We start from the raw sequence: 12,752 nt of genomic DNA, 5'->3' as shown, positions 1-12,752 counted from the left end.
ATATTCGGTGTATAACTGAGCAGCGAGTGACACAAAAAAACATACATGCAATTTTACAATACAATGTTAGCTCTGTGGGGAGAGTAAATTATGTAGAATATTACAAAATATAAATAACATCACAGTATATTGTGCTAAAATCCTATCAGGACCCACATATCAGGATGTCCGAGCCAATACCCAGCCCTCATAAACATGCATTAGAATATGTAGAGAAATCTGGCCACTTTTTCCTTTAAAAATACAAAATCAGAGCTCAGTCTTCTGTCCTGCACAGCTCAGTGTTCAGTTAACACACAAGTGAAATCCTCTCAGTTCAGCCGCTTCTGACAAGACGCAGAAAACCGAAGAGAAGTAAACAGAGCTGACACAGTGTTGGTGTCAAATCAGAGATGATTTCTTTAAAGGGTCCAATGTCTCTGCTGGCTCGTACTCAAACCAAGTCCACATTTGCTTTTCTTATGTTAACATTCTTGTATAAGTGAAGCAATGAAGAAAAATAGACCATCCACCAAATCAATTATTCAAAACTGAACCCCAAAAAAAGTGGACTCATTTCTGCAGTTCTTCACATTCACTAATATCTGACTGGGATGTGTTGTAATAATAGGGTAAGTGTTTACTTTATGGCTTGAAGATGTGCATGTCTCATTTCGCTGGTGTGGGAGTTTGGGCTTTGCGGTGAACCATCAGCCATTTCACTTTCATGCACACACACACATTTTATACCCTTCCTGCCACGGCCAGAGTGTGCCCGCTGACTCAAGAGAGAAGGGTGGGAAACATCTTGAATATTTTATGAAGCTTGGGAACCCCACCTCTGTCTTCTGCACCCAACAAACTACCACTACCGCTATGTCCAACACTACACACACACACACCAGCACAAAGCAGAAATAACGTTTTAAATGCAATCATTGTCAGGCCCAAACAATGTCATTTATCAAGGGAGCATTTGGGACTGTATAATAAGTTTCACATTATTAATACAATTTTTCATCCTCTGTCAAGCCTATCTGATTTATGGCACGCGTGTGATCTAAGGTGATCATTGAATTACAATTCCAGTAATAAGAGAGAGAATGGACCTGGTCTTTTACTTCTGCCCACTGGAGCGCACACAGACAAACACACACCAGCACACTCATGCGCGCGCACACACACACACACACACACACACACACACACACACACACACACACACACACACACACACACACAAGTAAACAAACACAAAATCCTGGATAAATAGCTTCCAGTTGCAACATACAGAGCACAACATACAACCCCTTTATCTGCTTTATAACTTTTACTGCCATGAAGGTAATTTACTTAAGATTTTTGTGCTTAACTAATAAGCTAACTTCCTAATTTTAGTGAAGGAGTAAATTGAAGAAAAAGCAGCCAGCTTTTAATTAGATAAGGCATAAGGCTCATAATTCCAAAATGATATAGGGGCTTAGAGTGGCCTGCTAGGGGCTTAGTAATGTGATGTTACATGACTGAAGGATTTACTGAAGGTGCACTATGATGTATAGACTGTACTTCCATTAAGTGGCTCTTTAGGTGGTCATTACCCTTTTTGTCTTATCAAAACCTGTATTCAGACCCAGGATCCAGCTGCAAATGGGCATAAAATACAAGGGGATTGTCAGCCTTCCGGTCCCACGGCTGCATCTTCAACAGCTCAAATGCTACTGTAGCTAATACAGCAAATGTACAAATTCAAATTTGAATCCTTTTGAGATGATTAGATAATAAAGACAGACTCCTATCATAACATTTGGATCTTGTTTGAAGGCCTATTAGCAGTCTTACATTATCAGATTAGCTTGTTGTTGAGAGCCCGCTGATCGGCGTTGTACATCATCTACTTTGAGTTCTCTTTAGAGCGAATTTAGGGAGGATGCTAATTGGATTGTCGGAGTCTAGCCCCCCTTAAAGATGGAAAACCGCAGAGCAGAGTTGTCCCCCAACTCTCAAGCCCCACAGGCTTAGAAAACGCCAAGTCTCCTCAGGATTCCCACGATTTATGACATATTTTCTCTGTTTTCTTAAAAGATAATTAGGTTTATCACCCACCCCCCGCCCCCCAGCCCCCCTTTGTTTCCCTTTTGTGTACCTGTGAGTGCAAAATCGCAGCATAAAAACATAAATATTTCTACGGCACAGCAGCGCTGGCAGGTGAGTCTAATGAAATTCTAGGAGTGTAATTTGATTTACGAGGTGCTAATGCGGCCTGATATTAGAGAGAAAAGGCTCTGATATGGCTGCCTTGTGCTGTATTTAAGGCCTATCAGAAGCCTGATAAAGAGCATCCTGTCCTCAGCGCTGCAGCTGAGTTATTGTTGCAGATATTCATATTGATAGTAATTCTTCCTGACGCAATTTAGTGCTCGCAATATATAAATATGGAGATAATAGTTAATTTTGGTGGCTGTTCAGATTGCGATACTTTAAATTCACAAATTACAAAAAACTTTGAGCAGTGAAACCCCTCTTAAAGTGGTGTTTTACAGATAGGGGGGTGTTGGAAGGAGGCCTTTAACCAAACCGTGTCACACAAATCAGTGGCTCCTTATTCGCTGAGCTTTTTGGTGCTCTTGATTTGCAGTTTTAACACATTTTGATTAATAGTCTAATATCTTCAAAACCTATTAGGTGTTTAAATCATCTGGAAACCTCACATCAGTGTGCGCATACATGCAGAGAAAGAGGTCATTTTGGGGTGTTTTGCTCTGAATCATATTGTTTTGTTCCCTTTAGAAAAATATCCAGTAATCTAAAGCGTGTGTGTGTGTGTGTGTGTGTGTGTGTGTGTGTGTGTGTGTGTGTGTGTGTGTCTTCTCATGCTTAGGTCTCTGTGTTCACATTGTGTGTGCTACTATTGAGCTATGGCTCATAATAAAACAGGCAATAACAGGGCCACCACACAGGGACCTGGCCTTTGTGCCTTCTTACCCCCACCTCCCAGCCTCCTCATACCCTTCTACCTTCTGTGCCACCTCCTCTTCCTCACGGCCTCCCTCCTCCCTCCTAAGTTATGGGCTGAATAACGGTGCAACAATATTAAGATAACATTTCCTGATTGTTTGTCAGACAGGAGGCTCCTTCACCTCGCTTTCATCACGTCCACCATGTTCATTAAATTGACAATTTTTATTTGCCCTACAGCGGGATAAACAGGAGCTTATCTGATGGGCCTGGTCTTTTATTATTTATTTCATTATCTTTTTTTTTTCCCTTCCCCCCTCCTCCTCCTCCTCCTCCTCCTGGGATTGAAGGTAAACATAAATCAGCAGCAGCATCTCTGTTGTGTGCCGTTGTTTATATTGCAGTCATATGCAGCATCGGCCCTCTCAGCGGAGCTTCATCTACAATACTCTGCAGACACGTGTGGCCTCTCCATGGTGGTTTTAGGTGTGTGTGTGTGTGTGTGTGTGTGTGTATGTGTGTGTGTGTGTGTGTGTGTGTGTGTGTGTGTGTGTGTGTGTGTGTGTGTGTGTGTGTGTGTGTGACATGCTGTTAGGATAATTCTTGGACTTATTCCTGAAAGTTTTTGCTGTAGTTGTAACTCTTGGACTGGGCAGATGGTTGTTGGTTTGAATGTTACACCAGCACCATAAACATACAGGAGAACAGAACATTTCTGCTAAGCACCAGGAGCGATGATGTTGCCAGCCACCAGCACAGCCTGTCGTCAGTCCACATTGTACATGCAAATGAAAAATAACGAACCAAGCATCCTTACTTAGGAAACAGTTGTTCCAGGAATGTAATCTTTTTCTCATTTTTAACCGTGTACCCCCCGTCTAATCAGATTTCGATTGGCTTCTATATTGAAGGAAGAGCCTCTTCTCTTCAGACACATATTTAGGTCCGAACCCAGTCAACCACCATTTAAGGCTTACTCAGTCTTCCTCCCAATATCTCGGAGAGCTCAGGGCCAAATGATTTAATCTTCATTCAGCTAATTTAGTCTGGATTTAAGCTGCCGGGTTGTCGAAGTGCAGAGTGATGGAGTCTGAAAACAGGATGAGAGGGAAACGGGCGAGGAGGGGAAAAGCGGAAGGAAGGAGGGAGCGAGTGAGAGAGAGAGAGAGAGATAAAGATAGAGCGATGGAAGGAGAAAGGGAGAGAGACGAGGGAGGAGGAGGCTGAAGATGATGATCCATCCTGACCCTAGTGAATGCTGTCATGTTCCTCCCTCTAGGTAATCTCTCTCACTCACTCGCTATTTTGCATGTGAAAATGCTCTCCTGACAGTTGCATATCAGATAAATTTTCTCTTTTTTTTCTCCCCCCCTCCCTTCGCCAAATAAACAACAGTCTTCACTTTGAAGTTGTCTGTTTGTGTCAGTTTGGCTTGAGGCGAGAGTCGGCCGCTCTCTCTCTCTCTCTCTCTCTCTCTCTTTCTCTCTCTTTCTCGCTCTCTTTTTTCTGTATTTGTGTTGCAGTGTGAGCACATCGGAGGATTATTTCCTCTCACCAACCGGCCAACACAAAACCAGAGATGAAACTCTAAGCCATCCAAAAGGCTTCACAATTGGTTCAGTCAATTAAAACACCCATTGATTAGTGGGATATTCTGTCAGTTTGAACTCAAGAGAAACAGTGTTCAGCCCTCAGCGATGACACTGTCACTGAGCATCATGTTTACCACGAAAAAAAAAAACCATGTCTGATGCAGTGAATTGTGAGGTTAGAGGAGTTAATACACACTTGGCAAGCACCACCTCACCACTTGGGGGTGGTAAGGAGCACGTGGTAATGAGTCAGGCCTTCTTTCTCTGTTAGATGTACAGTGTTACTCCTCCTCTGGGATTTATATCACAATTAAGGCCAGTGTGGTCTGTGGTGTTCTGACAGAAGCCCCGTATGGCTGAATAGACGACGACAGGATCACACTACTGTATGGATATGCTAATGAGTGACAGTATAGATTCCTGAACATGTAGATTTCAGAGGCCCACCTGGGTCTGTGAATAAATCTGCCCTGCATGTCAATCACATCCCTTTGCTTCATGATCAGAGGCAAGAACGAGTGAAAGGGAGGAGTTGGAGAGGGAGATGAAGTGGAAAGGAGGAAAAGCAGAGATATAACCATTGGAATTTGAACCGGTTACAGATGTGAGTTCCTGGGGTGGCCCTCACCTGGTTGATGGTGAAAGGAATATTAAAAGGCCTTCATTCGTACAGGCTTAAAACAGTTGTAATGTGGTCATTCTCAACAACAAACCCTTTAACCCTTGATCCTGATTTGTCTCCTAAAATTAAAAAAAAACAAAAAAGAGTAGTTACTAGAATACTACCAGAACATATGATAATGTATTATTTTCTAATTATTAATAAGATAATAGGACAATTACAATCCATAATACAGCAAAATCAGTAAAACCTCAGTCTAGAAAAGTGAGCTTTTAAAAGTGACTCAGAAGAAGGCCATTTCCCCTCTGGTCATTCCACAACTGAGGGGCCTGGACAGAGGGTAGTTTTGAGGTTTGCCTGAGGGTCTCAGGTGACATGTAGTCACATAAGGGGTCAGAGCTCAGTAATTTTTCTGGAGATTCTGGAGTAAGAATAAAATGTACTTTAAAATGGACAAGGAGACAATTTTTTGAGACCTGTCTTATGTTGGAATCGGTTATGAGTCCGGCTGTATGTTGCTGTTTATGTATTTTGTTGTGCGTTACATTCATGGATGACTTTTTAAACTTCTTATCAAATAAAAAATACTTGATTTTTGACATTTTCTCAGCTGGAAGGAACATGATTAGACAACAGAATCAATATGAAGGTCAGAGTTCAGATGCTTATCAAAACTAAAATTCCTACAGAGTTTGATGAGAGGGGACGAAGCTGTGAGGGAATTTTATTCTGTGCTTTGTCTGAATCTGTGATTAGGAAATCTCTGATTTTTTAAACAGTAAAAAAGGAGCCTGTGTCCTGTGTGCAGGAACATTTATACACTGCTTTTTTTTTTTATTAACAGTGACAAACAGCAGTTCTTAATAAGGTAAAAAGAGGTCAGAGGTAAGGAAAAATTGTACAGTTGTGAAAGCAAGCGATTAAAAAAGAACTAACGGCTAAATATGCTTATGTTTTCTTCTTAAGAATTCCCCTGCAGCGAACCTTTAGACAATTTTTCACTTCCTATTAAGTGGTTAAAAACTTTCCCAGGCTCTATTGAATTTGAAATCGCATTCTTATCCAGGATTTTGTGGATTTATTTTGGTTGTTTTTATGGTTTTTGAACTCACTTGTTCTGTGACATCAAATTAAATTTGCAGCCTCTCTCACCTCTCCCTCTCCTGCACACATTGGCACAACCAGCCTCTTTTGCTCTTTCTCTCCATCTCTCTGCTACCTTTGCTGTGTTTTGCATGGCGCCTGGCTGTTTAGAGGCGGCGTGCATATGTATGGGCAAGACAGTGGATCGTGACGGGATCTGACACGCGGGGACAAGATCAAAGCGTTCCATCTGATCCCGTAAAAAAAACAGACGCAAACCCTCCTCTCATCCTCAACATCCCCCCGCCCCCTGATAGGCAACTCTGCCAGCGCTGACTCCTTCATTTCATTCTCTCTTCTCTCTCTCTCTCGCTCTCCCGCTCTCTCTCTATCCCATGCGTGCCCACGTCAAGGCCTGCCTGACTTTGCGATTACGCCCCGTGATAAACAATGGCCCGTTTAGCTCATAAAGCAGGAGTGTTCTGCATAATGCTTACAATAAAAGATAGCATCTCTTCACTCATCTTATTTAGCTCTCCCACGGTGGTATGTATAACGAGTTTGTCTATAAATACCACTGAGAGGGAGGTGGGGGGGGGGGGGCTTACATATGTTGGTCAAATAAAGTCTGAAAAGTGGCAAACCTGACTTTTTAAATGAGTGTTGCATCAGGTGATAAAGGCGCCATTTCACAGCTCAGCCATCTTTTGTCTAAGTGAGCTTAAAATGTCCTCTCTGCTTGCATTGGATGACATGTATATCCCATTCATCTTTATGGGACCTATAGATTGATATGGAAGCCGGGACACATTTTGCTCTCCCTCTTTCCCCCTCCCCACCTTTAATTCCCTCCTTTTTCTCCCTTTCCCTCCCTCTCTCTCACTCTCCTTGTACCCCCCCTTCCCTTCTTCCTGTAAGGAAGATGTATGAGTTTGAATTATTGATTCAGACACATGCTACATGCTGCTTGGAGTCATTATTTGTTCAGGTGAGTGTCATGCTGCTCGCTATGAAACAGATACCATGGGGATTAAGCGACACAATCAGGACTTAAAGACAGCCACCCTCCCTAAAATAACATGGTCCTCGCTGCAAGACGAATGCTTCCCAAAACCTGACTTCATTTGTTTATGACTCGCACATTAGTCATTCCATGCCTAAATTATAGAGCGGGTGTGAAGTATAATTCAAGCACAGGCTTTTCTATTGTATTTACTTGCTGTGTGTTTCTTGAAACCTAATAACACAGCAGATGAATATAAGTGCAAACATCCCACACGCTGATTTAAAAAAAAAAATAAACACAGCTTTTGTCAGATGTTGTAGGCGTCTGCATGAGGAGTAGACAGATGTCCAACATAAATAAAGATGCACAGACACAAATATCATAATCCTTAGTGATACATCACCCCAAAAGTGTGTTTCGATAACTCAAAAATAGATGTCTTGAGCTCGCAAAGACTTTTTGTCTCTTCTGCATTTCTTCATCACGATTCCAGAATGCAGGAAGATCAAGCGATGTATATTTAGCTTGATGCTAATTGTGACTGACGCTTTACAACACTAAAATTGTCTGAAAACTTTTGTTTATAAACTCTCAAGTGCATCATTTGGGATAATTCACATCTTCTTTATTCAGCTGTATGCTCAGTAAGCAACAAGTTTCTATATAGCGCTGAGTGTTGCTAGCCGGCATTTTCAGTTGAACCGGCTCACATACTTGTCCACACTAATGCCAGAAAATTGTTTTAATTGTTTTATTGTTGTTGGGGTTTATTTTCAGTTAATCTGTAGTAAAAAAAAATAAGTCCATTTACCATTTGGTTGTGCTGTCTGGTTGGGAAGCCATTAGCTTCATGTTAAATAAACATGGTTGGCTCTTTCTGCATTCTGTATTCATGAAGAAGTAATGCAGGAGGGGGGAAAATGTGTTTGAGAAGTTACATAGATGCTCATATTACAACGATGATTAGCTGGATTTGAATGTTATGACCAAGACATCCATCTCAGTGGTCTGTTCCTCTGAACACAAGATACCTATTGTGAGTGCTTGGAGGGATACACTTTAACTTTAAAGGAGGCTTTTGGCGACATTTAAAAAACACCACTTTTACATTTGTTGGATTGACACTGACTGTGCAAAGCAGAGATATCAATGATAGAAAAATAGAAAGGAAGGGAAACAGAAGTTGGTCTGAAGGATATCTCTGAAACGCACGCCCTAAGATGGAGGCGGGAGGTAAAATGTTGCTAACTGTTCATTTAGCCCTGGCTAAGTGGTCAGGGATGCTGGACAGGTGAACTCTATTCTCCCCACTGGCCGTGTGGGTGCATGCACGTATTTGTGTGTGTGTGTGTGTGTGTGTGTGTGTGTGTGTGTGTGTGTGTGTGTGTGTGTGTGTGTGTGTGTGTGTGTGTGTGTGTGTGTGTGGACTGTAACAGAATTTCTCTAGTCCTCTGGGCCCTGGTGCAAAGCAGAGAATAAATGGTGGAGGTGGCAGAGCGGGACAGAAAAATCAATGCCTGCTTATACAGACATGACACACCAGCAGCCAACTGCATGCTCCGTGTTGTGTGTGGTGGCGCGTGTGAGTGTCAGTGCAGATGTACAATCAAATGGCCCGGTACTCAACAACCTCCATTTCCTTGCTTGCAGTGTAGATTTTTCAGTATTTTACATCAGTTTTTGGATCAGTAAATAACTTTTTTTTTTCCCTCCCCTTCTCCTCTTCCTCTTCACCCTGCCTTTTCTGTCTCTTGCAGGAAGTTTGAATGCAAGTTGTGCGAGCGCTCCTTCAGTGAAAAATGGGCCCTGAACAACCACATGAAACTGCACAGTGGGGAGAAACCATATAAATGTGCCTGGCCATCCTGCCACTACTCCTTCCTCAACCTGTCAGCCATGAAGGACCACTACCGAACACACACTGGTAAGACACGGAAAGCTTTAACCGTGGACCATTACTGCTCTAATCCTCCATACAAACACTTTCACCAACTCTCCAAACTGAAAAAGAGTAGATTTTTAAAAAATGGTTTCGGTTATTAATTAGGAAACACCATGCTTGGATCAGATGACAGCATACTTGGATCAGACAGAATGTACTTTTTGATTCCTCTATAGCTGTGTTAAACAAATGTGTGTTAACTGTGAAAATCTCACATTAATTATGAATCTTCACAGCTTTGTTTGGAAGAAACATACACACGTTTTTGGCTGATTGTAGCCATGACTTGTCCATCTGTGATATTCAACATCCAGACAGTTGAGTCTTCGTTCTCAGTCCTGATGAGGTTTTAAACCTCTTCATCCTCCAGACCTGGAGGCTTGCTCGGTGTGGAAATTAAGGTAGTGTGTGTTCCCCAAATCCAACTGCTTGTCATGCATATTTCCCCCAAATCCATCTGGTCAGCGAGTGTGTGTTCCTCAAACCCAGCTGGTTAGCAAGTGTGTGTTCATTAAATCCATCTGATTCTCAATAGTGTGATTTTTCACATTTCAGCTGCTCGCACATGTTGTCGAAGGAGGGGAAAAAAAGGAAAATGAAGAAAATCTATTTTACTTTGTGTCAAGTCTTTGATAAGAAATAACATTTCCAACAAAGAGAACCGTTATAAGATGAGTCGCCTTGAGTTCAAGAAGACTTTTTAACCATGTATTAAATATCAGAAGATGATTTTATGTATGTACAGCCAGCATTTCCTTTTAGCCAAAAACATTCCCTGCTAAAACCGATTTTAGGATTGCAGGAATATTTTGTTTGTGTTTGATTGTCCCCATTGGTACTATTTCGTTTACCATTACTTTGCCGTTAGTAGTATAAAAAGCTAGATTAGGTTTCAGCAGAAATATCTGAAGTTTGTATTTCTATTGGGAATGGATTCTGTATATCCCCTTCCTGCTCTACAGGAATACAGTGGTCCCTCGTTTATCGCGGGGGATACGTTCTAAAAATAAGCCGCAACAGACGAAATCCGCGAAGTAATCAGCTTTATTTTTTACAATTACTGTACATGTTGTAGGGCCGTAAAACCCCTAACCACACACTTTCATACACTTTTCTCAGACAGGCATTAACATTTTCTCACAGTTCTCTCTTATTTAAACACTCTCAAAGTTCAAACTTTTGCAGATTTAAAAAATTAAGTACAATATTAGTAAATGAAACCAAAGATCGAAACCCGTTTTCAAGCCCAAACATTTTTAACAAATTTAATTTTAATGATCAGTCTACGAGGTTTGACACATAAGAAATTAATACCAGTAACTCACGCGTATTTCACAGCTCCTCTGGCGGTGCCTCTTTGTCCTGGCGCTGCACCGCTGTAACATCTTTTTCCTCTGAAGGCCTTGGTGCAAGTTTTCTACCCGAAACCAAGTTTTAAGCTTTTAAGTTTTAAGTAGAAAACTTGCAAACATACAGCACTTCAAAGTCACACTGCTAGCGCTTGAACATTTATGTAAATCTGGCTAGCCGAACACATTCTGTACTCCCTTAGCTAATCAGGACGCAGAACACGTGCGGTTCTCCCTTAGCCAATCAGGATGCCGAACACGATGCGCGTTCATACTGTACGCTGTAAAAAAAAGCATGCAAAATTACACTAAAAAAATCCGCGAAACAGTGAGGCCTTGATAGGTGAACCGCGTTATAGCGAGGGACGACTGTACACTGTGGGACAGTCAAATCTTTTGTTGTTTGTGATTAAAACATTTGGTTAGACACATATTGAACTGGGGGGAGTTTACAATTAAGACCTGTCCGTAAAACCCCCAAAGTCAACCCTTTTAGAAGTGTCTTGATGGGGCAGCAGGGTAGTTTCCCTTTGGCCCTCTAATGTCCCACTCACGGCCATTTTAAGTCAATGACAGAAGCAGCAGCAGCCAGTGGCCTGACAGCCTGACTGAATGCTTGCAGAAGAGCCCTCCATCCGTCACTCGTGCCTGCTGTGTGTGTGTGTGTGTGTGTGTGTGTGTGTGTGTGTGTGTGTGTGCCTGTGTGAAAGCAAGAATGTGTGTGAGACTTGCTGGATGTTATTTTAAATGTGTTTTAACAGTGATGTAACATCAAGGCGCTCCTGACATAATTAGACGTTTTATTTTCATTTGTTTCCAGGCCCTCATCATTCCCCATCAGGCGGCTAGCGTCACACTGTCACCTTGCTGTCACATAGCTGTCACCTGGAGAGGCATAGAATAGTGTGATAATGTGTGTGTGTGTGTGTGTGTGTGTGTGTGTGTGTGTGTGTGTGTGTGTGTGTGTGTGTGTGTCTGGCAGGAGAAAATGCAAGTCGAGGAGACTGAGTGAAGTGAGATGGAAAGTGATTAAATAAGAGGGAACTTGTAAGATCAAGGGTGATCAGGTACTGTATGAACACACAGAAATAGGATATTGAGCTTGAGCCTGATGACAAAAAAACATAGTGACCTAACATAGTGACATTGTTCGACTTGATTAGCAACACCCAAAAAAGCAATTAAAAAAAAAAAAGTCCTCTGCTGTGACCCTGCTGCGACACTTTTTTCGCCAGTTGCGGTCGGTGCTGTATTGGATGGGTAGTTGCAGCAATAAAATCATTGCAATCACATTCCAAAAGCCAGTCTGACACACTGAAATATGATCAGTCTGTGTGAGATCTGGTTAAAGGTTATAAATTGTCTCCTTCATGCTGCTAAGACGCAACACAAATAAAATAAGTAGATGTAAAAGTTGAACTAATGTGTCCAGGGAACAGAGCAGTCAGTAAAAGAGAGGATGGGACTTACAGTACTCTGTGTGTGTGTGTGTGTGTGTGTGTGTGTGTGTGTGTGTGTGTGTGTGTGTGTGTGTGTGTGTGTGCGTGTGTGCGTGTGTGTGTGTGTGTGTTTAATTGCAATTGGTAACATAAGGCGCTTTCACACTGGCCACCGAGCCGCTAAATCGCCTGTCTTTTTTGCGGCTCAGTCTGAGGTTTCAGCCTGAGTGTGGCAAATTGGGGGTCAATTTTTACCCCGCAGTACAGTATTCCTCCTCCTCCGAGGGTAGACTTATTGCAGCCTCCACTGCTATGTGAATCCAAGCCGTTAATGTGCCGGCTCGGTGTGAGGTGGGCGGAGGTGTCAATGATGACACAAACTTGCTAACATAATGCTTGCCGGTTCTCCTGCATCAAACACCTCAGAGAATGTCAACATCGACGCTGCTGGCAGCCAGAGCGGCGAACTGTTCTTCTGAAACTTACACACTGTCACGGGCTAAATATTCTTCCAATGCATCATCGCATCAGCAAGATGAGAAAACGGGGAACCGCTGAGATCAGGAAGCGGCTCACCATCACTGGCAAGAGGACCGTGGATAACCACCTCATGGGACTGTGAAGGATGGCTTGTTGTATGAAAAGGTCATGGAGGAGCTTGGTCAACATGGCTATCGCCAGATGACGGCACGTCACCAGCAAGTTGAAAAACTTAGGAAAAAAGTACCACCAGGTCTGTGACCACAACAGCAGCAGCAGAGGGAGGTTTGCCAGACTGTCAGGGG

At 42.4% G+C, this 12,752-nt stretch overlaps 1 protein-coding gene across 2 annotated transcripts in view; it reads left to right on the top strand.

Moving 5' to 3' along the window:
• The window catches only part of znf407 (zinc finger protein 407), a 150,797-nt gene that overhangs the window by 76,743 nt on the left and 61,302 nt on the right, over window positions 1-12,752 (top strand). For both annotated transcript variants that reach the window (XM_086218982.1, XM_086218983.1), the window contains exon 6: window positions 8,995-9,161. In XM_086218982.1, the coding sequence (XP_086075108.1) occupies window positions 8,995-9,161 (167 nt within the window). The remainder of the gene's footprint in view (window positions 1-8,994; window positions 9,162-12,752) is intronic.

Source organism: Aulostomus chinensis, chromosome 11 (genome assembly GCF_037954235.1).
Source record: "Aulostomus chinensis isolate RoL2024-O1b breed Wild chromosome 11, RoL_Achi_v1.0, whole genome shotgun sequence".
Classification (NCBI taxonomy): Eukaryota; Metazoa; Chordata; class Actinopteri; order Syngnathiformes; family Aulostomidae; genus Aulostomus; species Aulostomus chinensis.
The sequence above is the reverse complement of the archived record's forward strand: the minus strand, read 5'-3'. Positions and strand labels throughout refer to the sequence as shown.